Source organism: Pyricularia oryzae, chromosome 4, assembly GCF_000002495.2.
Source record: "Pyricularia oryzae 70-15 chromosome 4, whole genome shotgun sequence".
In the NCBI taxonomy this organism is placed as follows: Eukaryota; Fungi; Ascomycota; class Sordariomycetes; order Magnaporthales; family Pyriculariaceae; genus Pyricularia; species Pyricularia oryzae.
Window position 1 is genome coordinate 892,299 of NC_017851.1, and position 26,873 is coordinate 919,171.

Sequence of the window (26,873 nt, forward strand, 5' to 3'; positions counted from 1 at the left end):
CCTAACCTCAATTGTTTGCTCAATTGCTGGGCTTGAATGATAACTTCGACGAGACAGCAGTTATGAGGTCTAGTTCAGTAAGGTACCTAATTACCTTATTATTACTTAGAGCCGGTTTGGCTTGAATTTGGCATGACCACATGACTTATGTAGCGTGGTTTATTACGCCACACTCGGGTCGTGCCGTTTTCGATGACCTCCTCCATCAGTGGCAGTGATGGTTCAGTTCTTTGGATGGTTTGCGTCATGCCGCGTTCGTTGCAGCGGGGTTGACACGACCCGCCCGGTCTTCGGAGTTCTCTCATCGCCGCCCAGCGACGACAAGCCACAACTAGTGTAAAGCTCGATCGAATCGAGTGAGCGCAATCGGTAAAGTCTCGATCTCGTTGCAGCAAAGTGAGGCTTCACTCCAGGCGAGTGCGGTAAGCCTTCCTAGTCATATTTTTCTAATGTGTCGAGTTTTTATCGATAACCTGTAATCATTAATTAATTTACGACCCTTACGTCGTCCAACTGTGTTGTTGACGCGAGCGCCGGCCAACACTGAACCACCAAAACCCACCCGATATAGAATAAGAGTACTGCCTGCGCCTGGCCCGTGGCTTATTCTTGTCGTTGAGATACTTATTGGAGAGCGAATCTTTCTGTAATCAAACTCGCCCTCCCTTCGCAATGTCTCCGATCGTCCACGTGCTGGACGACTATTACCTGGCCATCACCCTCCTCATCACGGTGGCCTACCAGCTCTTTTTCTTTGCCATCGCCTTCTCCTTCAAGTTCGACAAACTCACCGACTTTGCCGGCGGCACAAACTTTGTGGTCCTTGCCATCATCACCCTCGCCTTATCCGGCAGTCCCGATGTGCGCCAGATCGTCGTATCCGTATTTATGATAGCCTGGGGCCTGCGACTGTCGGGATTCCTGCTATTTCGCATCCTCAAGACCGGCAAAGACGACAGGTTCGATGATAAGCGCGACAAGTTCTTCCCCTTCCTGGGCTTCTGGGTTTTCCAGATGTTCTGGGTCTGGCTCGTCTCGCTACCCGTCACTGTACTTAACTCGCCAAACGTTCGAGCCTATCAACCGCAGCCGGCATTTGGGACCGGCAGGGACATAGCCGGAGTCGTGCTATGGAGCATCGGGTTCCTCATGGAGAGCGTCAGCGATGCGCAAAAGTACCGCTTCCGGTCATCTCACGAGGGAAACAGGTCTGCCATCTGCGACAAGGGCCTGTTCGCCTTGTCGAGACATCCCAATTACTTTGGCGAAATGATTCTGCAGTTTGGTAAGCAACCCCCCTGATGTCTTCAGGCCTCGAATGCCGCCCGAGACTGAAAGCACCTCCTGACATGTCCACTTTCAGGCATATTCACTATTGCAGTCTCGCCAGCTGCAGATGGTCCTGTAGGCGGCCAAGCATTCAAGGCGCTTTACGCAACTATCATTGGGCCCATCTTCCTGACATTGCTGCTCATGTTTGTTTCTGGTTTGACGCTACAGGAGCGGCCAGGCGCCAAAAAGCGGTACGAAAAGGGCAACAACTGGGAGGGATACAAGCGATGGCTGGACAGGACAAGTATCCTCATCCCATTCCCACCACAACTGTACAAGAAGCTGCCGTCCTTTTTGAAGAGGACAATATTCTTGGAATTCCCGATTTACGTCTTTGACCCGGCCAAGCACTCGGATCAGAACAGGGCCGGCGACGAAGAACAGGCTAGGCAAAGCGGCGATGGTCTTGTCGGCCCTCAATCATAATGGCGTCATTACTTGCGTTTACCCCCTTCAGTCCACATGTGGACGTCGATGTATAACCCGGCAATACAGCCCTTCGCAAATAATAATGATAGCTATTTAATGACGCTAATACATGGCACAGCATACCCGTTTACTGTACATGTGCAGCCCGCGCCTTTTGGTAGTGCTAATAGTATATATCTTATATTTGAAGTTGAGTTGCCATACAAATAGGCATGCCGTCTCACCAAGGTCAACGCGTGAAGTAGCACACACCGGGCAACTCGGTACATCTAACATGTTTCAGACCAGAGCTATCCGGCTGTTGTAGCAAAGGATGATGCAACGGATTCCCATATTGCCATGTCGAACCTGACATTGTGGAAGACCTGGTCTATTTATTACTTGTTTTTTCTTCTTGATTTGCTGCCGCGTACATTGTCTATGGTGTACCCGCCGACAGCACCTTTTTGATTTCGGCTGCGAGCTCATCCCTAGACACAAGGTGACCCTCCTTATCAGGGTGATCCTTGGGCAAACCGAGAATCTTCAGCTTGACTTTGCCGGCCTTCAGCTCGTCTTCTCCAAGAATGACAGCCAGTGGCACGCCTCCATCCTCCGCAACCTTGAACTGCTGCTGCAACTTGGGCTTCACCTTTGCCGAGAACTCAGCCTTGATACCAGCATCCCAGAGTTGCCTCGCTACTGCAATGCGTTCTGGCAACAGGCCCGTGAAGTCCTTGCCGCCGCCAAACGCCATGACATAAACATCAACCTCATTCTGACGCACTGTCGCCTGCTCTCGTGCCTGCTTGGCACTCATGATACTGAAGATGCGATCCACACCAAACGAGATGCCGACACATGGAATCTGGCCTTTGTCACCCTTGCCGCTAAACATGCCCACGAGGTTATCATAGCGTCCACCCGCAGCGATGCTGCCCACACCGACCGTGGGGTCATCGGAGCGGTCATCGTCTTCGCTCAACTGCTTCTTCTTGGGAGCCTTCTTTTTGTTGTCAACCGGTGCCGCGGCGGCATTTTCTGTCCCAGGCTGCGCTGCGCCTTCTCCTGACACCTTAGCCTCGGTTTCTCCGTTAGATGGCTTGGGGGCAACTGCAGGAGCAGAACCCTCAGTCACAACCTCGTAGATAACGCCGGTGTAGTAGTCCAGGCCTCTTGCCAACGACAAGTCGAATGAAACCTTGTCTGTAACACCAAAGGCGTCGAGGTATGTGAAGAGCAGGTTCATATCCTCAATGCCAGCCTTGGCGTTCTCGTTTTTTTCCAACTTGGCATCGGCCTTGAGCAGATCAACAATGTCCTTGCCGCCTTTGTGCTTAACATATTCGCCGATGGAGTCGGCCACCTGGGCTGAGATGCCTTTTTCCAACATTTCCTTCTTGACCTCCTCCCAGGGCATCTAAAAGATTGTCAGAAACACGTGATGGCTCACTTTGATAACAAAATTCAAAACACCTAAAAGATGGGAGGAATACGCGCCTTGTCTAATTTGTCGACGGCGGAGCTGATCGACCGAATCTTGTCGGAGAGCACTCCAGACACCTCAAAGAGACCATCGAGAACTTTCCGGTGGTTGATCTTGATGGTAAACTTCTCGAAGTTTAGTGCCTCAAAGACTTCGACAATAATGCGCAGAATTTCGGCATCTGGAATCATGGGGTCGTATATTCCAGCAACATCGAAATCACACTGGTAAAACTCTCGCATTCTTCCCTTGGCGACGGCCTGAAACCGGAAAAAAGCATCGTCAGTCAGTATGTGACTACCACGACGCTCCCGAGAATTCAAGAGGGCTCCTCCTTAAACGCACCGGCTGGTCTCTGCGATAGACCTTTGCTATCTGGTAACGCTTCAGTTGTTTTATGTCGGTGTTCATTGCCAGGTAGCGTGCTAACGGCACTGTCAAGTCATATCGCAACGAGCAGAGCTCGCCACCCTGGTCTGCCAGGTCGTATATCAACTTGCTGTCCTCTCCATATCTGTGACCATTGTCAGCCGTACTTCTTCGCCCTTAGAGGGAGGTTCCCAATATCTTACTTTCCGCTAAGGATCTCCTTGAGCTCGAAGACTGGTGTGTCGAGATTCGTTCCGCCGTGGCGTTTGAAGACCTCGGTGATGGCATTGAAGATACGATCCCTGGCGTTGGCGAAGAGGAAAGGCCGTCAATTATATTCTTACGAGTACCCGGCACAATCGTGCTGTTTCTTTCCTCTTCCTCCTTATTTTTGCTAGGTTATGGGGATTTCACTACCTCAAGATCATATCCTTCCTGCTCCCTGTGATGCGATGTCAGTTTCAGACCAGCGAGGTAGTAATTGTAAGCAGAGGGAGTGAGCATTGGGCAGCTCCAGAGACGGAGGGATGTGGAGTGGTAACATACAGTCGCGGGTGCCTTTGGGGGTCTTGAGCTGGAAGCTCACCTTCCCGGCCTTGTCGTCCTTCTTCCCCATGACTGCGGTGGCCTGTGACGAGCCCGGAACCTCACGCAAGGCTGACTGGGGGGTGCTGGTGGTGGAATATAGAGCAGAAGCTGAGGATGAGGATGTAGCAGTTTGCAATCCCAGCGAGTATTGTTGTTGGGTGTTCGCAGTTATTGCGTGCAACTTGGAAGGAACGCGCCGAATCTTATTCCAGTTTCTCGAAAAAGCTGTTTTGTTGGTGGTGACGGCGCGTACAATACTTGCCCTGACGCAAACTGGAGGCTGCATGAAGGCTAGCAGTGGGCGAAGGAGGGGCAAGGCTACTGCGGGACTGGTATCGGGGGTTATCTGATGTGGTGCAGCAAGGTCGGTCCGGGTACCTTACTTGTACCAAGGTGGTCGATCGGCCTAGGCTAGGTCGAGTAAGCTCAAGATGATTGGATGCAAGAATTTCTATCAAAGTCATGAGCTCCTCCTCCCCGCGCCGCTTGGAAATTTTGATGTGACTCAATTAAGTTTTGAACGTGCTTGGGCGGCTTGGCACGAGCTCAGGGTTAGGGGTTGATACAACTGATTTGTCTTCTCCTCCTCCTCCTCCTCCACTCTTTAGACTTGAATGCACGGGCTGCTTCATTATGCCTCACTAACCCCTATTATATGAATACGTACATCTCGTGCTATTATTCCTTTGTGTAGCATAATGGTGTTATGCTAAGCTTCTCATCTGGTAGCTCCCTCTGCGCCCTATTCACTCCAAATATTATCAGTGGTAACCAACAAGTATGTAGATACTATTACAGACCTGGAAATGGGAAGTGCTGGCGCCGTAAGATCTCAACAGGAATCTGGTTTCTTATTCGCCTAGAAAAATCTGGCGTGCGTTTTGTGGTGTGAAAGACTACTTGTCACTATCTTTGCCTGCACACATAGCAAGATGGTCCAGTTTCCAAACTTTAGCTAGCCGACGCCCGATGAGATAGCATTTATTTAACGAATGCCAACCCAATGAGCTTGATCTTTGTACATGAGCCACCGGATCACGCCGAACACTCCGTAAACTAAACTACAAGGTCTAGGTCGTTAGCTTTGTCACGGAGCAATGGTTCGAGTACGAACAGTTGATGCGCCCTATGCATCGCTGTTGAAGATGGCATCCTTGCATAACAGTGCAACCTTCTTGAATAGACGACGCCACTCAAGCGGATCGCCCTTGACCTTGACAAACCTGACCTCTAACAGTTCATGATCCCCTTCAAAGACTATCTTATCTATCATGACATCACCATGTAGGCCCTGGTTGCGAGTATCCACGCCCTTTACCTTGAGTAGAGCGATGTGGTCGCCGTCTACTGGCCGGGGCGCTGGTGGCTGCGGGATGTTGAGCTGGTGTAGAGCGTCACTCAGCATCTGTATGAGCAGAGCCGGCGGAATGTGTGAGAAAAATCGGGTAAGCGAGTACGACGGGACGATGTCATGGAAGCGGTTCGCGCGTTGCGTCAGGCTCATGGGCACACCCGGCGTTGAGGCAAACTGGCTCATGGACGGCTCAGTCTCGCTGAGTATATCGTACACGTCTGCCGCACGCGCGCGGTTCGCCGTTGTGGAAGCCCCCGAGCTCATGCCCCTGCGCACAGGCTGGGTTGAAGACACCTCGAAGGCGCCCAAAGTACGCAGGCTTGGCCTCTCCCAGTCGAAGAGCGCATCGGTGATGGTGGGCGTCTCGGGTTGTGTAGCAGAGAATTTGGCCGCCCAGGTGTCTGACCCTCCATCAACGTCCATCGTATCGTCTTGGCTTTGCCTTTGTGACGGTGCGGGGGCCTGAGAGAGATCAATGTGCAGGTTCTTCATCATCTGCGTTGCGAGATGAATAGGGTCTGAGACTCTACCATCGGCAGTCAAGAGGCTATTGTGCTGCGTGTACCATGGATGTTGGCGGATCTTGGTGAATGAGAAACGCTTGCGAGGGTCAACGTTCATCATCCCTCGTAGCAGCGATAGCGCCTCCGAGGGTATTCTTTGCCAAAGACTATCTGTGCTGCGCCCATCCGTCCGGATATACTCTTGAAACTCCCAGCTTCCCTTGGTGGGTTCGTCCCATGGCGTATTACCTGCGAGAAGCACAAATAGAATGACGCCACAGGACCATATGTCAACAAGGTCCGGTGAGTACCTTGATTGTATGGCCCGTTGGTCCGACCTTGCTGTTTCCAGTACTTCAGGGGCAATGTATGGTGGGCTTCCACACATGGTAGCGCTAAGCTTCCGTTGGCCCTTGTATTCGAACATAGTGGCCATACCAAAGTCTGCCAGCTTCAAGTCGCCGCTCTCCGACAGGAGAATATTCTCCGGCTTCAAGTCTCGATGTGCCACGCCTTTGGAGTGCATGAAGCTGACACTCCCGACCAGTTGCAGGAAGTACAAATGTGCGATTTTTTCAGGCACACCAACATCGGCTTCTATTTTGTCAAAGAGATCGCCTCCCGCGGCGTACTCCATGGCTATCCATTTCCAGACAGCGTCCTCTCCCGCGGCGAACCACTCGATGATATTGGGATGCTGGCCAATATGTGAATGAAGTGAAACCTCCATGTTGATCTGCTTGGCTGATATTCTGCCATGTTTGATGGCGTAACCCTTATGAATAAGCTTGACAGCAAACACTGGGCTAGACTCTTCCAATGGAATGGCCTTTTTTATCCTAGGCAGGATTAGCGACAAGTTGCGTTTTGGTTGGTGGCTGGATGCATACAGCGGTATACTTACGAGGCATAAGCCCCACGACCGATTGTTTTGGATATGAACCGGAATGGTAAATCCTTGGGCAAGGGGTCCAGCTGAGATGACTGCATGGTGTTATTATTTCAAAGTGGGCGGTGGTCAGAGATGGACAGCGCCGACTCCAGTATACTATTATGATTCAATTGCTGTACTTCGTAGGTCCGTTTCGTTGCACTGCGAGGTAGGTACCTCGGCCAATTACGACCCGTATCTCTTTGAATACCTTGCCAAGTTGGGTGCTTGTGTGAAAGGTAGCGGATCTCAACTTCAAGATAGAAACAAGACAAACCCTAAGTAAACAAAGAACAAATAGAATAAAAATAACACAAGGCGAAACCAGAGGTTTCTGAGATGGGCTTGCGTTCTCGGGCCAAAGAAGAGGGTTCACAAAAAGCACACTGCTCAAATGGACAACTGATAGCTTGGTACTGACTGTTTGCTTCTTTCAGGGGGGTTTGTTTTTTTTGTCCCAGTCAAGACGCGTTATTCGCGTCGGCTTTAATTGTTGTTTCGCGGGGCACATGGGTGGTAGAGTTCGATTGGCTGTTGCGGGGGTCTCCCTTCTGGCGAGGCCACGGCCGGCAACCTGGTTGCTGGGCCAAATCGACCGGGTCAATTCATCCCACCTTCGTTATTTCCCGTCGAGACCTACAGTAAAGCAACAAGTTGCGGCAGCCACTCGCTTGAAGGTCCTTCAGGCACAAGGAACGGGCTGAACGCTACCTTACCTACCTAGGCACCCCTAAGAACGCTCAAGAAGTACAAAAAAAAGGTGAATTTGACAAAAACCCCAATTTAGCTCATGAATATTATGGATTGCCTTTTTATTAATCATCACTCGTACATACAGTAGTCAATCATCCATTATAGGACTGTTTGCTTTCAACGCGCAAAAGCACTCCCCACAGGCCGCCACAGACTTTGACAAGGAGAGAACAACAAAAGACACAGCATCCTCTATTATTTGCCGTAACCCAGTATGGATTTTGGAAACATGGAGGACGCGCAGAACTCTGCACCCGGCAGCATGCAAAATGCCAAGCTTGGCATGTCAAACAAAGGCCCGGATTCACAAAGTGTGACGAAGAGGTACGTCCATACAATTGCAATGTATCCGCGCGACAGAAGGCCGAAGATGCAACAAACTCGCTCGCCTATGCTTTAGCAGGACATTTGTTAATGAAACGTCACTCCAAAAAGGTTGCAAACCGAACTGATGCAGCTCATGACCTCCCCAGCGCCCGGAGTATCCGCCTTCCCATCTGCCGACGGTAACTTGCTTTCCTGGTCTGCCACCATCGAGGGCCCAGATGACACACCGTACACAGGCCTGACGCTCAAGCTCTCGTTCGCCTTCCCCCCCAACTATCCCTACTCACCGCCAACCGTGCTCTTCAAGACGCCCATATACCATCCCAACGTCGACTTCTCGGGACGCATCTGCCTTGATATCCTCAAAGACAAGTGGACGGCCGCGTACAACATCCAGACTGTGCTGCTCAGTCTCCAAAGTCTCTTAGGCGAACCGAACAAGTGAGTTGCCCTGAAGAGTTTCCCTACCCCACATGTAAAGAATCTTGGTATTCTTGCGGGAGATGTACTAACACTTCTATCAGTGCCTCGCCGCTGAACGGTGAAGCTGCAGAGCTGTGGGACAAGGACATGGACGAGTTCAAGCGCAAGGTTTTGGCACGTCATCGGGACATCGACGAAGAGTAAATTGGAGCTTTATTAATGATTTTACGCAGCCGGTGGGATGGCTTGGTTTTGTTTGGGATATTCTCCTTTCAAAACGGTTGGACAATGGGCATTTCTGAATTTCTTATTGGGGAGTCGAGTACTTGAGCGTTATCTGTAGTTCTCTTTGCCTGCCCTTGTTGTTACATTATACATGGGTTTTGCATGGTATTGAGTTGATTCAGCCGAACGGTTGGTCGTCCTCTGGCATTGGGACGTTTTCATGACCGCATGGCAGCGATCTAGTCTAACAAGCAGTTGTAGTTCATCGGTGCACTGGAATACGATCGTTCATGTCGTCTACTCTCTAGACTGGCAGATCAAGACGATCATCCCTAGACATGGCAGCAGACGCGTCCAAACCATTCCTATGTGAAAACCCCCATCCAGTAGACGCTGGTTGGGTTGGAGAAAATCATTGCGTTGTGTTGGTCGAACCCCTCATTGCTCATTGTTGAGGAAGGTCTGAAGCTAATGCCAATCAAAAACTCCGTAAAGCCCAGATGCCGCCAGAAACCCTATGTTTGTTTTGTCCCTTTTCGCCTTGTCGTTCCACAGATAACAATTCTTTACTCATCAACCAGGACGGTATGCAGGCCCTTGGGGTTCTTGGTGTTGACGGCCTGAACGTAGCTGTACAGCTTCTCCTTGGCATCCTCAGAGTCGTTTCGCCTCCGGGAGATGCGCACACGGATACGGTAAGGAACACCCTTCACACCCTGCTCCCAGACCTTCTTGTTGAGCTGGGGGTCGACACGGACATCGGAAGTTCCCTAGTGAGGGTTAGCAACATGATCGTCCAGGATTTTCTGTAGTTCGACGTGTCGGGAATAGCGAAGACGTTGGTGATTGTATTTATGAGCCGGATGATTTCAAGAGAATGCGTTTCATACCATGGCCTTGGTAGCGAAGTCCTTGATCTCCTTGATCGCCTTGGGAGCACGCTTCTTGAAGGTGGCACCGTGTAACTTTTTCAATCTACAAGTCAGCATTTTGAGCTTCCAGAAGCCAGGTCTTCCAAATAGCTGGTGCTTTCTGCCAGAATGCTCGAATACGTACTCTCTTGTGGAGGTGGATGGTGTACTCGCGGGCGACAACGTCGGCAATGGCCGAGCGCTGGGTCTTGCCCGTAGGCTTCTTGGTTTTTGTCGACATGGCTGTGCTGTACTTGGGAGATGAATCGGTCAGAAGTGTGTTCGGTTTCGCAATCGACAAATGGGCAAGCTGATCGACGATAATAGCGGCGATGACCTACTTTTGGATTTCCGAGAAGTTGGCGACGTCGAGATGCGGGTGGATTCAGCGAATATGTCTAGTCACGGAATTTCGTTGTGGGCAAAGAATCGCTGCCCTGCAATTTACATCCACGTGACCGTCACACCCCGCTGCTGTGCACGGTCCCTCTTTGCCCCCATAAGATGCAGGGTAGGCCAGAACAAGTAGGAAGTAAATTAGGAGGTACTTCAGGTATCTGCAAGCAATGAAAGGATGAATGCCATGTCACCTTCAGTTCCAACCGAACATAACGGCCTTCAAGGCCAAACATGAAATGTGTGTCTATTGTTAAAGTCCGTCTGTAGGCTTGCATTCACAGGCGTTTCTAGGATACTTCAGTGCTCTTAAATCGAAAAGTGTACCACGTCGTTCTGTAGCATAGGATTTACTCTGGTGGCATTAAATTACATACCACGACGAATTACTTCGCAGATTGAGACCGTCGCTGTGGCTTAGCCCCTGTACAAGGCTATTTGGTTCTTCCAGTTCGCCAATCAGCCAAACGCGTGTCAATCCTAACCACTTGGCAACCTTACTTTTGAGATACCCATGATTCGCGACCAATTCTGTTTCAAGCGATTGTGCGGCTGATAGCCTTGAAGATTGGCCACTGAACAGAGGCACTGGCTACAGCTTCACAGCATACAGTACGCAGAAAATTTCCGCCTTGCTTGAGCTCCGCTCGTTTCCCCGGACGCAATTGATCGCTGAATGAAGGCGTGCACGGCCCGCAGCCTGAACTTCTCGCAAACGCTACCCTAACTGTAGCAGCTCTTTTGCCTCGCAACCTCCATCTCGTGCGAGGAAGAAGCTGGCTTTTCCGATTGAAGCCAACAGGGAAGAGGGGAGAAAACCTGCCACTCATCACCGGCAGTCTCACAAAAAGCTGGAGACGCAGGCTGCATTGCTTGCAATTCACGATCGAGATGGCCGATTCGATGTCAGGCACCCCGTCGCCTCAACCCGACATAACCCGGGACAGGTTGCCGACGCTTTTCGAGGTTCTCAGCCGACGAACTTCGCCGCCAGTAGACCTCTTCTCCTTCTACATATACATGCGAGACCAACAGAGATCTGTGGACTACCTGGACTTCTGGTGCGCTGGCCTCAATCAATTGCTTGAAAACAAACCCTGACATGCGCTAACCCCTCGCAAGGCTTGATGTTGCTCAACATATGACACTATGCCGTCACTACGTACGCGAGCTGCGCCGTTCAGTTCTAGTCGGAACTCCCGATGGCGAGAAAATGTCTAAACGATCATCGGGCATCTTGGAAAGCATGGGTGGTCTGGATCATGGGGCTGGTCCATCGCGGTTTGGACACAACACCGAGAAGACGAGGGATCAGGATGCGCAGATGTCAGCCTTTCTCCGTGATGAAGCTTCGCACGGAATCCACGATTCCCCTCAAAGCAGCCAGTCAAGGAATGCTCGGCCAAGCGGGAGCACGCCTCGTGATCTGACGACAGATTCTAATTCACCTATGCATGCCGTTGCCAGGGAGGACATCCGGGCATCTGCTGAGAAGATTCTTTACACCTTCTTGCTACCTGGCGCAGAGCGTGAAATCGTGCTTCCTGGCTCAATCACGCAGGACGTCACAACCGCGATCGAGGAGTTTGGCCGGGACGACCCCGAGGTTTTTGATGTCGCTAAAGATTACGTCTTCCAGGCGATGGAAAGGGACGCTTTCCCCGGCTTCTTGCGTATGAAGGCTTTGGGAAACCTTATCCCGCCAACACTCATCATGAGACTGATATTGGGCATGGTCTCAATGTTTGGAGGCTTCTGGGCTGCTTTTGTCCTCATCTTTCTGAACACGCCATGGCAGGTCAGGCTTTGGGTGAGTTTCTCACATGAAATCATGCAAGTGCGATCCAAGACTAACCTTTTACTTTAAGCTCATACTACCGTTCACTCTTGGAGTGTACAACCTTGCCTCCTACCAGTACTCCTTGGATCCCATCCTCGCTCTTCTTGGATTTAGTGAATACACCCCTTTCAACTTCTCTCGCGTCAGGGAGCCATACGTTCGCAAGCTATTGGCAAAGCGCTCTATCATGGTCCTTGCAACCACAATCCTCGTCGATGCAGCTTTGCTTGCATTGTTCATTGCGGTGCCCGGCAAGAGGCTTTAGTCGCGAGAAATACGAGGCGACAAATACCGCTCAAGATTTTATTAGCAAGGCGAATGGGGACTTTGGCGTAAAGGGGCATCGGAGACCAACAGAACATTCATGGGCTATTTTTTTCATTTGTTTTATGATCATCGGCATTGCTTTCTCTACCTAATCACTTCATTTAATCGATGCGGCAGGGCTACTCAGGATACCTTTGGGGTTTGTGCAACTGGGCAACCTTTATCAAGGGGTGGCTTTAGTATGCATCTGGATTCTTTGAGCTGTTTTAACTCCCTTACGTTTGGTCATATATTGTATCATCGCGATTAGACTTTTAATGAGGGTGTCTTCACTGTCAACGTCCGATGGAGCACTCGTGCGTGATGGGCTTGAAATACATGGCTTGCTGCAACAGTTGAAATATAAGCTGCGCCTCTGCCTCTAAACTTTCCTGTTCATCCCAAGGCTAACTGTGGGCAGCTTTCATCCATGGGTATTAATCCGGAAGCCTAGCTATCTCGCATGTGTTCGCACAAGTGGTTATGTAGCTACAAAAAGTACCGGAGTATTCGTAACGCATGGCATATTCTTCCTATATCAAAGCTTTCTTCGACTCGACCTCTTCTTGGTGTTGGAGTCGTCATCATCTGTATCCACGTCCATTGCCTCGTCGCCAGCATCTGCCATGCTACCCACATTCGCTCGCTTACCAAACCCCAAACGCCGGCCCGAACCCAGGCCCGTAGGAAGTTTTCTAGATGAGCTAGTTCCGCCGCCGCCGCTATCGGTCGCATTTTTCTCATCTTCAATTAAACGTTGCATCTTCGAGTCCCATTCTGATTTCTCTGTGACTCTTGTCGCTGCGGTCTGTCGAATTGTGGCAATCTCTGCATCGAGATCGTCAAGTGCGGATCTGCATCTGTCATACCACTGGTGAAGCTCATTGATAAGGTCTGGAACAGTTCCTGGTGCGAGATCCCGGAGGGGCGAGACGGATGAGACACGCACGATTCCGTGAGCTGGATCCAGCTTTGCGGTGATGAGACCTGCGTAGACGGCGCTGACAACGAGGCTCTCGAGTTCGCTTTTTGTTTGAAGTTGCAGGCCACTCATCAAAACGTCGTACTTCAGCGCATCCTTATCACGAGCCATTGTGAGTAGCGACAGCTGGCGAAGCTTGAGGGCCTGGGCATCATTCAGCGGCGGTAGGCCGGGTGTTTGGGCGTAGGTAGCCCATGTGCCGTAACTGAAGACCTGTAGGACTGTGAGGGCGGGAGAGTAGTCGGCAGACGTGACGAGGGCCTGTATCTCTGGCTGAGCCAGAAGTTCCGTAAATATGAAGGTATTCGGTGCCGATGTTGCTTGAAGAACGAGATCGGCTGCTGCTCGCGGTGCTGTTGCCGCCTTGGAGAGGGCAAGGAAGGGCTTCGAAGACAAGTTAGCATTGCGGGTTTCAAGCCGGAGACATGGCAACATACCTCCAACGCGTTGAGAGCCTTTGCTTGCTCCATCTTGTGCTCACCGTGAGCTTAGTTTGGGGGCTCAAAGCTGTATCGATCACCTGCTTGAAGTGTTAGACTGGCAACCCGTCGTTCAGAACCACTATCTGATCCTCCCTTGGATGGATAACATTGACTGCCGTCATCAGCATTGTCCCGGCAGGAGCAGCCGTTGTGGGGTCGCTGTCAACCTGCGGGGTAGCATCCAATTCCAACCCGCACACCAGCAATCTTTGGTGGGGGGCACTTGCGCCGCTTGTTCGCAACCGCGCGTAGCGCGCGTTCGTGACAGGGGGTCTAGACAGACGAAGTATGAGTTACGTACAGGGAAGCAATTGTTAATAGTTCAGAGTTTATTGATTTCGCAAGTTTGGTTGCTTCTCGAATCAGAGGGATAGCAGTGCCTGGGTCCGTAGTGAGGTGTCGTCAATCGAACGCTTGCGCGAATTAACAGCTTTCACAACATTTCGCTTGTTTGTTGTCTTTAAAAAATTTGCAAACACATCTGCGATCGACTGCAATCTGGAATGAATCACAGTAGAGGGTTTTGCTTCACTCCCCCCTCGGTCCGCCCAAGATATCTAGCAGATGCAATCATTTTCCCTGATGCAAACGCAAAGAGCCTCGTTACAGGTTACCTTAATGGGTCTTGGCATCGCTCTTGCAGATCAACCAGGTCTGGGCCTAGGTGAGGTGGGTATGCAGAATATATTCCATGGGATCCCGGGCCGCGAGTGTCATGTTGACATCTTCCGCCCAGAAACCAAACAAAGCTTAACAAAGACACATTCCATGACTGTTTGCAAGGTCTCATCATTCCTACTTGTAAGAAGGCAAGCATATTAGGCTCCCGGGAAACTGGCGTGCGTAAATATGCAGTTCACTTCATTCACGTCGCACATACAGGCAACAATACAAAATCGTGGGACGGGACGGAAATGTGATCCCTGCTACTTGGGCCCCAAAGAGCATGACATGAACGGACGGACTGTAATGTAGCGGCGCATATAGCGGCACAGACACGAGCTACGAGGCTCTTCACACCATAGATTCCGCGGGAGCTTACTGTACCTACCTTGGGTACTTGGGCTGTGCACCAATATACATCCCATAATAGAACACCTAGCCCACCTAGTCTAGGTAGAGATCTGATTTCATTCCGAGAGTAATCGGGAGGAACGGGCCAGGGGCCTTGGCGAGTAGTACCTAAACATCCAAGGTACCTCATAACCAAGAGGAACCTAGTCTGCTTGGCCTTGTGATGGGTCCATTAACCACTAGCGTGGCTTGGTGCAGGTGGGTGTTGTGCATCTGTCGCAATTGCGATTGGGCGGCGAAGTGGCTTGAATCAGCCCATGTTCTTATCATCGGCGCAGACTTACCGGCACATTTCCAATATCTACCACGATGTAATTACGAAGTAGGCCAGGGAGGGGAGGACGTGCCTCCGTGCTTATATCGATAGGCTATGCAGGCTCTCGGATGAGCGGTGATGCCGGGAAATTGTAGTCACCTTCCTGGCACCTGATTTGAATACAGTTCAGATAAATGCATTGCAGACGCATGCACAGCAAGGTATACTTGGTCTTGAACAGCATCAAAGAATTTGCAGGTACCGGACTAGCTCACCTACTAATGTAAGCTAAAGCAAGGTACCTGTGTAACCTGTCAGTGAAGAAAGTCCCCTGGGCTCCTTTTTTTTTTTCCCCCTTTTTGTCTCTCCTTAGTTTGTAGATTAGCGCATGGGGTACGTCGTGTTCTTCCAAAAGTTCGCGCAGTCTCCAACCCGAAACAGGCAGGGTCGGGTGGAAAGCTTTGTGGATCACAGCGCAGCAGGTGCGTCTCATCTCTTGGCTATGGCCCGCAGCCCCATCGATCCATTTGGTTCGTGCGTAGCTAGCCCCTAGTCGGCACGTTCGGGCTTCTGACAAATAAGAATTGGACGTCTCCGTACCGTCGCCCCATTTGACCACGGATTTCTTTCAACGGGTAAACTTTCCCCTTCATGCACGACCAAACCATATTTGTTTAAACAACAAGTATCATTAAAAGACTCAACCGTACATAGTAGTGCTACTTTGTCTACGGGAAGCTGGACTTCACGGATTTCCTTGTTTGTCTGTTGTATTGAATACCCCTTTAGACATATTGTCACCACCAGCATTTGTAACTTGCAAGTCCTACTACCACCTACTACCTCCTGTCATGGCATCTGTCGAACACTTCAGCAACAACAATCACTATTCTTGAACCTGCGCGTCCCTGACGATCCGCGATCTCACTCTTGTGGTTGCCTGAGTGTAGCGTGTCACTAGCAGATACCTCCTCGATCGGTCCGGACAAGATGGCCCCAACAAACATCAAAGTCCCTGCGCAGGGCGGATCCGGCAGTACGGGAGCCCCGCTACTCACGCCGAGTTTCCACATGGCGACAACGACATTAAGGGTCGGTGGCATGACGTGAGTGAAGCCTACACCAGAATCGGCGGCTATTGTTGGCCTTGCGGCGTGATTCAAGCTGATAACGAAGCCTCATCAAGTTGTGGTGCATGCACCTCTGCCGTTGAGTCAGGCTTCAAAGGCGTCGACGGCGTAGGCAACGTCTCGGTGAGCCTTGTTATGGAGCGTGCTGTCATCATACACAACCCTCAAATAATCAGCGCCGAACAAATACAAGAAATCATCGAGGACCGCGGCTTCGACGCAGAAGTCCTAGCAACAGACCTTCCTTCTCCGAATCCGAACCAGACCGAATTCGACACCGATGGCGACGATACGGACCATGACCACAGCTCTACCGTGGTAGTCACAACAGTGGCTGTAGAGGGAATGACATGTGGCGCCTGCACTTCCGCTGTTGAGGCGGGCTTCAAAGACGTTTCGGGAGTCATAAAGTTCAACATTTCCTTGATGTCTGAAAGGGCCGTCATCGAGCATGATAAGTCCTTGCTCAGTGTGGAGACCATTGCCGAGATGATCGAAGATAGGGGCTTTGGCGCGACCATCGTGGGTAGCAAAGAGAAGACTCAGCCAGGACGGGCACAAAGAAGGTCGAGGAGTCGGTCGAGGAAGCCAACAAGCGCAACAACCACTGTAGCGATAGAGGGCATGACCTGTGGTGCATGCACCTCGGCCGTTGAAGGCGGCTTCCAGGGAGTGAGTGGGGTGCACCGTTTTAACATTAGCCTTCTCGCAGAACGCGCAGTTATCACGCATGACCCCACGGAATTACCAGCCGAAAAGATCGCCGAGATCATTGAAGACAGGGGCTTTGGTGCCGAGATTCTTTCTACAGTCTTGGAAACATCCGAAGCATCGCGCAATGCGGCAACCTCGCAATTCAAGATTTTCGGCAACCTAGACGCAACGACAGCGACGAGCTTGGAAGGTGTACTGACAGGTCTATCTGGGGTTCAATCTGCAAAAGTTAGCCTCGCAACATCAAGACTGAGCGTGGTACATCTTCCCGGCGTCGTGGGTCTGCGTGCCATCGTCCAGGCTGTTGAAGGTGCCGGCTTCAATGCTCTGGTCGCAGACAATGACGACAACAATGCACAGCTGGAATCACTCGCCAAAACTAAGGAAATCAACGAATGGCGCCGTGCTTTCAAGGTTTCCCTGTCATTCGCCATCCCTGTGTTTTTACTCAGCATGGTGATTCCAATGCTGCTTCCCGCGATCGACATTGGCAAAGTCCAGCTGCTGCCTGGCTTGTTCCTGGGTGATATTGTCTGCTTGGCTTTGACGATACCAGTGCAATTTGGCATCGGCAAGCGCTTCTACATTTCTGCATGGAAATCAATCAAGCACCGATCGCCTACTATGGATGTTCTCGTGGTCTTGGGTACATCGTGTGCCTTCTTCTTCAGCTGCATTGCCATGCTAATCTCGTTCCTGTTCCCCCCTCACACTCGACCGGCCACCATCTTCGACACGAGCACAATGTTGATCACGTTCATCACTCTCGGCCGGTTCCTTGAAAATAGGGCCAAGGGTCAAACTTCAAAGGCATTGTCAAGATTAATGTCTCTAGCACCGTCGATGGCAACCATTTATGCGGATCCCATTGCTGCTGAGAAGGCAACCGAAATATGGGCCTCCGATAAGGCTCCTACAACTGAGAAGCAGTCCACGCCGGAAGGAAACGCCGCCGAAGAGAAGGTCATTCCCACAGAACTGATTCAAGTAGGCGATATCGTCATACTTCGACCTGGTGACAAGATTCCGGCCGACGGGCTCATCACCATGGGCGAAACCTACGTTGACGAAAGCATGGTTACTGGAGAGGCTATGCCCGTGCAGAAGAAAAAGGGCAGCACTGTCATCGGCGGCACAGTCAATGGTCATGGAAGAGTTGACTTTAGAGTGACCCGGGCCGGCCGTGATACTCAGCTCAGTCAAATCGTCAAGCTTGTGCAGGATGCACAGACCACTCGGGCTCCTATTCAGCGTCTCGCTGACACCTTGGCCGGCATCTTCGTACCCACGATTCTCATTCTTGGTTTTTTGACTTTCGCCACATGGATGGTACTGTCCCACGTCCTCGCGAACCCGCCCAAGATCTTTCTCGAGGATACCAGCGGTGGCAAGGTTTTCGTATGCCTCAAGCTCTGCATTTCTGTCATTGTTTTTGCTTGTCCGTGTGCCCTTGGCCTCGCTACTCCCACAGCGGTTATGGTAGGAACAGGAATTGGCGCTGAAAACGGAATTTTGGTCAAGGGCGGTGCTGCACTTGAGACGGCTACCACTATCACCAAGGTTGTCCTTGACAAAACTGGTACAATTACATACGGCAAGATGCGCGTAGCCAACGCTCACATAGCAGAGCATTGGCAGACTACCGAATGGGTGCGAAAACTTTGGTGGACGATCGTAGGTCTGGCTGAGATGGGCAGTGAACACCCTGTGGGCAAGGCTGTACTTGGCGCTGCCAAGACCGAGCTCAACCTGGACGCTGAAGGTACAATAGAAGGCAGCGTTGGTGACTTCGAAGCTGCCGTTGGACGAGGAATAAGCGCCGTGGTTGAGCCTGTGTCAGGTACAGACCGCATCAGGTATAAGGTGCTTGTGGGCAATATCAAGTTCCTACGCCAAAATAACGTCAACGTCCCTGAGGATGCAGTTGAGGCATCTGAGCAGATTAATACCCGAGCGGCGCAGAAACGCAAGGCTGGCAGCAGCGACAAGGCCTCCTCGGCTGGCACAACCAACATTTTCATCGCAATAGACGGCACATATGCTGGACATTTGTGCCTTTCCGACACCATCAAGGAGGGCGCGGCAGCGGCGATTGCTGTTCTTCACCGCATGGGCATCAAAACAGCCATTGTCACGGGAGACCAGCGCAGCACGGCACTAGCAGTGGCTGCTTCTGTTGGCATCTCCCCTGAGGAGGTCTATGCTGGTGTCTCGCCAGACCAGAAGCAAGCCATCGTAAAACAGATGCAAGAACAAGGCGAGTGTGTTGCGATGGTCGGTGATGGGATCAACGACTCTCCCGCCCTGGCCACTGCCGACGTTGGCATCGCCATGTCCTCTGGTACCGATGTCGCCATGGAGGCAGCCGATGTGGTCTTGATGCGACCTGACGACCTCATGAATATCCCCGCGGCTCTACATTTAGCACGAAGCATATTCACTCGAATCAAGATGAACCTGGCGTGGGCATGCATGTACAATGTAGTCGGCCTACCATTCGCTATGGGGTTATTCCTGCCTTACGGGCTACATTTACATCCCATGGCCGCCGGCGCAGCCATGGCACTCTCGAGCGTCAGCGTCGTTGTCAGCAGTCTGTTACTAAAGCTTTGGAAGAGGCCATCTTGGATGGATGAGTCTATGTATGATGAGCGTGGAGGCCTGCGGAGGAAGGGATCTCTGTGGAGCTCGGTTGGCAGTATTATCTCTGTCGCACAGGATTTGTTTGGTCGGGTCTTCCGTGGGAGAGGAAAGAGAGAGGAGGGGTATGTGCCCCTTTCGAACATGGAAGCGGTATAACTGTGAAGATCCCTGTGTGGGAGGGTCATCCCCTGTGGAGGGCTGTTTATTTTCCGGTTACTTTCATTTGAGGTATTATCATGCCAGAATTTCCCTCGATCTTATATAAAGGGTTTGTTATAAACAGTGCTTGCTACGCACATGTTCGATTTGTGAAAGAGGCGTCAGTCGTCTGGAAGGCTGTTTTTTTTGTAGGTCACATAAAATATGTATTTCCTTTACCGGTCATGTGTTACAACTGCTTTGCATATTTTAACCCAGTGGCTTGTCATGACGGTTAACTTCTTTCGTCAAAATCCTTTGATCTTAGGATCCCACTCAGAGTTTGCCTGCCTCGAACGGATAGATGATACAGGGTTTACCAGGAAATTGCAACCGAAATCCGCAGATTTTATGTCTTGTATCAGAAATCACCGCTGGAAACACATGGAGTTTTTTTTTTTTTTTTTTTTCCTCTCCATGGACTGAGGTGCACCGGCTTTCGCATAGTATATCTTCAGTCAGGGTTACACCGTACGGCACGATACATATTTTTATCTAATTCCATCTACTAGCTCATGTCGCATGAAAGTATGGGTACACTGAAGCATTTCCTAGGAGATCAAGCGTAACTTCTTTCGTGGCAGCTCCTTTCTGTTGCCAATATAGTAGCACAAAGTGATATGTACAAGGATAGATATATGTGTGTACACCAAGTATTACACGAGAGATTCTCGGTCTCTCCCTTACTTAAGATATTTTACCTGCATTCGGCTCGCCTCTACGGGTGGGCCCACAGGTAAGGCTCTTTGAAAAGGCCTTTCTTTTCCTGGTGCTGAAAAAATTGACCCTCGTATGACATGATGCAAGAGGTTATGCTTAAAGCGAAGTCGGTCCCGCTCTGTGAGCGGTCTGTCTTCCCAAGTCGGTCAGCACTAGAATCGGTACTGTTATCTAGCCGCGCTGCCGTTTCAATTCTCTTGATGAAGTATCTCAGGAGGTTTCCCACTCGATGGCTTCTCCTTGCTTGCTCCTGAGCCCGCTTGATCTTGCAAGGCCTCGGTCGCTGTCCGTTGCGTCCCGCTCATCATTGGTTGCCCATATCCTCTCAATGCACAGCTCAAAAGGGCCCGGCACACGGTCTGTCAAACCTACGCCGACTGAGCGCACCTTTTGCCTCAATATTTCCGCCTGCGGCTCGACGACGAAACCATGATTCGTCCTGACAAAGTCGTTCCACTTGACCAGGATAGTTTCCCACTGGCCAGGTCGTTTCGCAAACAGGCGATGTTGGTGCAGATCTGTTGGTATCAACGACTCGGTCTGCAGGTTGACTAGGTAACTCCTCCCATCTGACTTGATGCGCATTGCGAGGTACGTGTATTGATCAATGTTCCACAAGCTCTTGCCAAAAATCGTTCTTCCTCTGTCCAGCGTCCTCCATCCAGCGAATCCGGATCTTTCTATGTCTGGGCGGGTGCTTGGTAGCCGTGTAGATATGGAGCCGTGGAATCGGGCGTAGGCGGTTGGTTCCAAATCGTTGCTTTTGGCAACTTGGACTTGGGAAGAAGACCTGTCTGGGCCAACCCAATCGAGATGGGATCTGGAATAGCCGCCGACGTCCTTATCCGACATGGCTTTGCAAGCTTGGACGGATTCGGGGTCGCGGAACGAGTGCAGCTCCAACGGACCAGAAGGCCCCTTGATGCCTTCCATATTCATTACGAATTGTGTTTGGCGCTTCAGCTCATCGATGCTTCGGCTCCAGAAGCCTCTCCTGAGGCATATTGTGGCGTGCATTGTGTCGGCTGTAGTGACGTTGGCGATGGGTGTGATGGTGGTTCGGGGTGCCGATGAGGACTCGATCGGTTGGCGAGAAGAGCGAGCCCAGTGGCTCAGATCACAAAGTGCATGTTTTTGACTCCAACCTTTCCCAAGAGCTCTTTGATTGCGTGGTCCGATTGAGACGCTGTAGTCTTTCCGGCCGAGCGCTATGGGTTGTGTAAATGATGCTGGATGCTGTCTTTCTCCCTAGGAATGAAGCTATACCGAGCGAGTGCAACGAGGCTAAGCTCCTCTCTGGTAGATACACCCTGCTTTTCGCAGGGACAACTTCAGGACCCACTCTAAAAAGGTACCTCAAGCGTCAAGGTAGCAGAGCCAAGCTTTGACTCTTTTGCTTATATAAGCGCATCTCTTAAATATGGGGCTACATTCAACCTGAACCTGGTAGGCACCCTGGCGGGCCCTATCATAATATCTCATCAGACACCACTGTTTGTCATCTCGACAATTCACTATCGTGTACCTCGAGGTACGTGTGACGTATGTAAAGACTTCAAGGAGATGCCCAGTCAACCGTAATTCAGGACTCCTCTCCAGATACGACAAATATCAAATCAATTTACATGCACTTGTGCTCGTGCCAACAATAAGGAGATTCACCAGAAGTGTATGTAAAACAAAGACATCAGCAGGCCACAGACATGCGACCTTATATCCCTAATCAGAGAGGATTTCAGACCGTTGACCTTGGTTACACAGCCCGGTCGCCGTGATAGCTCAGAGTTGAACTTATTGACTACCCGTCTAGGTTCAAATATATATTCCTAGACATATCTTATTGTTACTGCGCCGTCAACACAAATTAAGCCCTCATTTTTATAGCAAGCTGAACGATTCAAACAAGGTCTGCAACTATCTATAGTACTCGATAAGTAAATAAACTACCTAGGTAGATACCTATGGCATAAAGCTGCTTTTTGCATACCTAGGATCCAAGCCCCCCTCCCTACTGGGAAAACGCTGATCGTATGGTTTGGTTTCCGTCTCGTTGTCTGCAGATTATGTAGGCGGACGACAGGCACTTCATAGACGCGTCCCTCGTCAAGCGCCGATGAGAACTCCGCTCATTATCTGGGTACCAGCATGCTATGAGTAGAGCTACCAGCACCTATAAAGCGGAACAAAGGTCTTATGAGCCATGCATAAGGCTTCCCCCCTTTACATTCACAGTTCGAGCACGCCTGACTGCAAAGTCTTTGAAGCCTCATCATTTGATGCTTCGGCCTTGGACTGGGAAATAACTACCTACAATTATGAATCTCGTACATTTGGTGAGATTAAGCAGCAAATGGCTGCCGGGGTCGAATTGTTTTGAATGTATGCTGCTGGGAAGCTGCCGTCATAACATAATGAATAAACTGCCTAATTACCTACCCACTTTAGGTGACTACCTACCTAGACCTACCTAACCAGGTAAGGTATCTTATGTTTTACCCAACCTTGCGAATAGAAATCTGCAGGGGAAGTTACGGATGTCAACCAGCCCGTATGGTATCAAAGCAGACGTCGGCTTGCTCAGGCTTACCCCCACACCCGATGTGGGACGGTATTTGTGTACTTTCCTTCCCTGGGTCAAAAGGAGGGCACGACCGGAGAGGGCTACAATGCTCCTTCCTTTCAGGGAACCCAATACCATCAGCAACAAACAGACCAATACCTGCGGACCAGGCCCACCAACAGCGCCCTCAAAAAGAAGAGCTCTAACTTGGGTTCCTCCGGGCAACTTCTGGATCTGGGCGGTTGACACTTTAATTTCCCCCCAAGAAACAAAAATCTTTCCCACAATTTCTCATACCAGGATCCGTTTCCCCTCCTTGTTCCTTCTTTTCTTCAGGTTCCGCCCAGACTTCTCCATCGGCACGACTATCACGATCTTTCTTATTCTGTCATAGCCGGGCCATCACAAGGCAAAGGCCTTCCTTTTCTTGTTATTGGTTGTTGGCACCATATCGTGGATGCCTATCTTGTCTTATCATCATTCCCAATTCATCTTTCTACGAGCCTCTTGGTTCCTCGTTGTCGTCTGTGGCGATAGGAACCCCTCTCTCCCACCATTTTCACTCAACATATCCTTTACAGTCTGGAAGACTTGGTTTCTTGCCAAAGTAATCACTTTCATATTCTCGACCATACGTATGCCCCCACTGCACTGGCAGCTAGCTCTTGTTCATTTACCTTGTCCTCTTGGGAGCAGGGCTCTACGAGACATAACAACATGGCAAGCTCTTCCGAGCATAATGACCGTGCCATTTCCGGCAATGCCTTCAACCCACAGGCAGGTCCTACCGCCAATAACTCCAGCAGCCCTGGATCAATCCTACACTTTCGCTCGACTGGTTGTCCGAGCATCATTTCATCCACGGGAGATATCGACGAAGGTGAGAGGTTTTCGACATCTAATGCATATATATATATATATATATATATATATATCTTGAGGAAATCACTTTTCGCTTTGGAGGAGGCCCATCTTTTTTCCTTCTCTTAGAAAAGCAGTCAACTGCGAATCTGTGCTTCAGTCCCCAACCAAGCGTCTTTACTAACACTAATCTAGCTGGCGCTCGTCTGAGTACAATGAGTTTGAACAGCTCCCCCATTAGGTCCAGCTATTCCGGCTACGATCAGGCACGCCACAGGCCACGTTCGTCTCTGACAGATACAGACCGCACTGTCGCGAATAATGAGTAAGTCGTGAAAGAGACATGATCTCTGAGCAAACACTAATGGGAATCATTTTAGCTCTCGCTTTCAACTAGGACTGCAGCCTTCTGGCGACGTATTCCTGGAGGCGCAGAATCAAACCGGCGGGGGAAAGAAGGACGTTGGTAATATTATCAACACTCCCGGACCTGAAAAGCCACCCAGCGCCGTGGGCACTTCTGGGCCTTTGACTGGAACATCAGTAACCCTCCGACCTCGGCCCTCCAATCTGAGCGCTCGGCATCACGTTGGTGGTGTTGATGCCCAAGGGGTTTACCCCTCTACTGCATGTGTCTTTGTAGCCAAGTAAGTACAGAACTTGTCGCTCTCCCAGGAAAATAGTGATGCCTTTGCTAACAACCAGCTCCAGCTTGCCCCAGCTCCAGGATGATCAATCTCTTGAAGCTGCTATCACCCGGGAGTTCAGCAAATATGGAACTGTCTTTGTCAAAATTCGACGTGATAAAGACCAGATGCCGTTTGCCTTTTGCCAGTACACGGTAGGATGTCGAGCATTTGTTTCTTTTCTCTTTGCCCGGGAAATTAGACACAGGTTTCCTCCTTCCAGAACATGCGGACACTGACCACTCAAAATTGACCCAACAGAAAGACGAGGATGCGAAAGCCGCAGTGGACCAAGGGAGAGGAACTCAGATTCTCGGTCGTTCTTGTCGCACCGAAATGGTGAAGGCTAACCGTACGTAGAAGTCTGGCTGTGGCGATGGAAAAGAAATTGTGGATGGCGCATCTGACTCAGAACACTCTAGGTGCTTTCCTTGTTTCCCGGCGTTACGGCAGTCAAATCACGCTTGAAGAAGCTCGTGGTACTCTGGAGCCTTTCGGTGCCATATCCAAGGTAGAGATACCGGATGCTCGTACCCAGGAAGCCACAGGTATCCGAGGCGCGGTACTTGTGGAATTCTCTAACTTCGACCTCAGCCGTGACCTTCCAGCTGTAGGCAACCCCAAGACCTCAAAGCTTCCAGATTGTTCACTGACGAAAACATGTGTAGTACTTCCGACACAATGATGCCTACCGCGTGGAGACTTTCCGCCCCGATGGTTTGAAGGAGAGAAGGTCGGGCATTCTCCGACGTCATGATGCCGATGAAGCTTACCTCACTCAGTATGAAGTTGACCGGCGTTCTGTGTTCGTTGGCAATCTCCCTCGTGATATCACCGAAGAGCAGGTAGCGGACTTGTTTTCGGCTATTGGAACTGTCAACAGGGTCCAGATCATCAAGAGAACCGGAACTACCAGTATGTTGTAGCCACATGTGTCAATTCATGCAGTTCGCTAACATGATCGTCAGTTGAGCAACCTTTCGCCTTCATCGAGTTCGATCGCCCAGATACGCCAGAGGCTGCAATCGCTGCTTTAGTAAGTCAGAATGGATGAATCTATTGATCCTGAACAGGCGAGATAGACCACTGACATTAGAGCTACTAATAGCACGGTTTCATTCACGAGGGCAGCCGCCTTCGTGTAGAACGCAAGGTTGTCAAAGACAAGCATTCTCCACGACGCGTGCCTTCTCGGTACCTGCCACGCCTCCGTACAGAGGTTGCTGGCACCATAATGCCTCTTAATCCTGTGGCTCCCGCAACGCCCGAAGCATCAGAGAGCAGATTCGGTCATATGGTAGCCTCTTTGACTGTGCCTTCCTCCCCTGGCGGGGCTCAGTCGTCGGCATCTGCTGGATGGCATTGGCCTTACCCGTACCCTACTCCCATGCAAACATCGTTCAACCCCCAGAACTACGTCGCCACGCCACCTTCGCCATATGGACCGCAGGCTCATCTTCAGGGAATGCCCATGACGCCCCAGGCGACGCCGGACTCTTTTGGTCAGTACGCAGCATATTACAGTGCCCTCTTCCCTCACATGTCGTTCGTCCCGAACCCTCTGGCTGGCAATCCCATGACAGCGAACCACATGGGCGCAGGTATGGCGCCATACTACACGCCGGCATATCCGTCGCCGACCACAAGCAACTTCAACATTGACAGGAGCGCCAATGAAGGAATGTCTAGCCCCACGCGCGCAAGGCACAATAACCAAGACAACTCAAACCATCTCGGCGGAGCGCCCCTCGCCGACTTCCACAATTCTTGAACATTGATTGCAAAATCGGACAAGCTAAAGCCAAGCAAAGCCTGGCAGACATGCAAGCATTAGCTATTCATGGGTGTAAGAATCCATCACGAAGCGCGCATGTGTACACCGTTGATCTCATAACTTCCAGTTTATCTGGACTGCGTTGTTGTTAAAAACGCAATTTTACTCTGAAAAAAAAAGCCGTGACCGAGACGGCCCTTCTGGTTTGACACTCGCCAATTTCGGGACGTGTTTGTCTTCATTCAGTTGTCATTTTGGCCGGTCTTTGTTTCGCCTGACATTGGCCCCTTGGTACCATTTCTGTTCTGCTCTACTCCTTGATGGATCTGCACCTGGATACCGTCACTTTTCGTATCGTCTGTGCTGGCAGACATTTTGTTTTGCAGCTGTCTACTCGTGGTGTTGATTGAAGTTGTACAGGGTGGATTCCAAATCCGAATGTTTTTTTTTTCTTGGAGGTTGTTACCCATCACAGGAATGCATGTGGACAAGAACAAGGGTGGGCTTAGGACTTCGAGTTCCTTCCAGAGTGGGACAGTTCGGGGTCTATTGGGGTGTCAGACAAAGGCTTTGCCTCCAGAAAAGTTGGTTGGTCTTCAGGGTGTATTTTCTTCTTGTCATTTCCCCATCTCTTTTATTTC

General features: G+C 50.7%; 11 protein-coding genes across 11 annotated transcripts; 6 read left to right on the forward strand and 5 right to left on the reverse strand.

The window, feature by feature from the left end:
- The first annotated feature begins 349 nt into the window (after positions 1–349).
- MGG_03731 (uncharacterized protein) lies at positions 350–1,990 on the forward strand. Its single transcript, XM_003716101.1, has 2 exons — positions 350–1,285; positions 1,364–1,990. Exons 1-2 carry the CDS (start codon positions 673–675, stop codon positions 1,756–1,758), a joined length of 1,008 nt encoding a protein of 335 aa, XP_003716149.1. The 5' UTR covers positions 350–672; the 3' UTR covers positions 1,759–1,990.
- Positions 1,827–4,661, reverse strand: MGG_15290 (histidyl-tRNA synthetase). Its single transcript, XM_003716102.1, has 6 exons — positions 4,142–4,661; positions 4,013–4,037; positions 3,799–3,897; positions 3,572–3,740; positions 3,241–3,486; positions 1,827–3,160 (listed from the first exon to the last, which is right to left on the reverse strand). The coding sequence occupies exons 1-6, from the start codon at positions 4,467–4,469 to the stop codon at positions 2,180–2,182; spliced, it is 1,848 nt and encodes a 615-aa protein (XP_003716150.1). The 5' UTR covers positions 4,470–4,661; the 3' UTR covers positions 1,827–2,179.
- A 352-nt stretch (positions 4,662–5,013) lies between these two features.
- Positions 5,014–7,473, reverse strand: MGG_03729 (CAMK/CAMKL/CHK1 protein kinase). Its single transcript, XM_003716103.1, has 2 exons — positions 6,945–7,473; positions 5,014–6,879 (listed from the first exon to the last, which is right to left on the reverse strand). Exons 1-2 carry the CDS (start codon positions 7,028–7,030, stop codon positions 5,310–5,312), a joined length of 1,656 nt encoding a protein of 551 aa, XP_003716151.1. The 5' UTR covers positions 7,031–7,473; the 3' UTR covers positions 5,014–5,309.
- A 101-nt stretch (positions 7,474–7,574) lies between these two features.
- Positions 7,575–9,098, forward strand: MGG_03728 (ubiquitin-conjugating enzyme E2-20 kDa). Its single transcript, XM_003716104.1, has 4 exons — positions 7,575–7,731; positions 7,810–8,048; positions 8,160–8,492; positions 8,576–9,098. The coding sequence occupies exons 2-4, from the start codon at positions 7,939–7,941 to the stop codon at positions 8,676–8,678; spliced, it is 546 nt and encodes a 181-aa protein (XP_003716152.1). The 5' UTR covers positions 7,575–7,731; positions 7,810–7,938; the 3' UTR covers positions 8,679–9,098.
- MGG_03727 (50S ribosomal protein L31e) lies at positions 8,663–10,014 on the reverse strand. Its single transcript, XM_003716105.1, has 4 exons — positions 9,952–10,014; positions 9,756–9,858; positions 9,590–9,664; positions 8,663–9,469 (listed from the first exon to the last, which is right to left on the reverse strand). Exons 2-4 carry the CDS (start codon positions 9,849–9,851, stop codon positions 9,266–9,268), a joined length of 375 nt encoding a protein of 124 aa, XP_003716153.1. The 5' UTR covers positions 9,852–9,858; positions 9,952–10,014; the 3' UTR covers positions 8,663–9,265.
- Positions 10,015–10,424: 410 nt separating this feature from the next.
- MGG_03726 (RGS domain-containing protein) lies at positions 10,425–12,593 on the forward strand. Its single transcript, XM_003716106.1, has 3 exons — positions 10,425–11,067; positions 11,129–11,816; positions 11,875–12,593. Exons 1-3 carry the CDS (start codon positions 10,898–10,900, stop codon positions 12,109–12,111), a joined length of 1,095 nt encoding a protein of 364 aa, XP_003716154.1. The 5' UTR covers positions 10,425–10,897; the 3' UTR covers positions 12,112–12,593.
- MGG_03725 (COP9 signalosome complex subunit 7a) lies at positions 12,289–13,776 on the reverse strand. The gene is made up of 3 exons (XM_003716107.1): positions 13,572–13,776; positions 12,393–13,518; positions 12,289–12,331 (listed from the first exon to the last, which is right to left on the reverse strand). The coding sequence occupies exons 1-2, from the start codon at positions 13,602–13,604 to the stop codon at positions 12,691–12,693; spliced, it is 861 nt and encodes a 286-aa protein (XP_003716155.1). The 5' UTR covers positions 13,605–13,776; the 3' UTR covers positions 12,289–12,331; positions 12,393–12,690.
- A 1,831-nt stretch (positions 13,777–15,607) lies between these two features.
- Positions 15,608–20,021, forward strand: MGG_03724 (CLAP1). Its single transcript, XM_003716108.1, has 2 exons — positions 15,608–16,052; positions 16,133–20,021. Exons 1-2 carry the CDS (start codon positions 15,937–15,939, stop codon positions 19,587–19,589), a joined length of 3,573 nt encoding a protein of 1,190 aa, XP_003716156.1. The 5' UTR covers positions 15,608–15,936; the 3' UTR covers positions 19,590–20,021.
- A 110-nt stretch (positions 20,022–20,131) lies between these two features.
- On the reverse strand, positions 20,132–21,682 carry MGG_03723 (complex I intermediate-associated protein 30). Its single transcript, XM_003716109.1, has one exon. It carries the CDS (start codon positions 21,366–21,368, stop codon positions 20,562–20,564), a length of 807 nt encoding a protein of 268 aa, XP_003716157.1. The 5' UTR covers positions 21,369–21,682; the 3' UTR covers positions 20,132–20,561.
- Positions 21,683–22,666: 984 nt separating this feature from the next.
- MGG_17050 (uncharacterized protein) lies at positions 22,667–23,157 on the forward strand (the record flags this gene model as incomplete). The annotated part of the gene is made up of 3 exons (XM_003716110.1): positions 22,667–22,684; positions 22,797–22,826; positions 22,897–23,157. The coding sequence occupies 3 exons, from the start codon at positions 22,667–22,669 to the stop codon at positions 23,155–23,157; spliced, it is 309 nt and encodes a 102-aa protein (XP_003716158.1).
- A 471-nt stretch (positions 23,158–23,628) lies between these two features.
- On the forward strand, positions 23,629–26,631 carry MGG_03722 (uncharacterized protein; the record flags this gene model as incomplete). The annotated part of the gene is made up of 9 exons (XM_003716111.1): positions 23,629–23,791; positions 23,968–24,097; positions 24,153–24,419; positions 24,484–24,613; positions 24,720–24,810; positions 24,881–25,068; positions 25,127–25,373; positions 25,427–25,494; positions 25,567–26,631. 9 exons carry the CDS (start codon positions 23,629–23,631, stop codon positions 26,227–26,229), a joined length of 1,947 nt encoding a protein of 648 aa, XP_003716159.1. The 3' UTR covers positions 26,230–26,631.
- Positions 26,632–26,873: the final 242 nt, after the last annotated feature.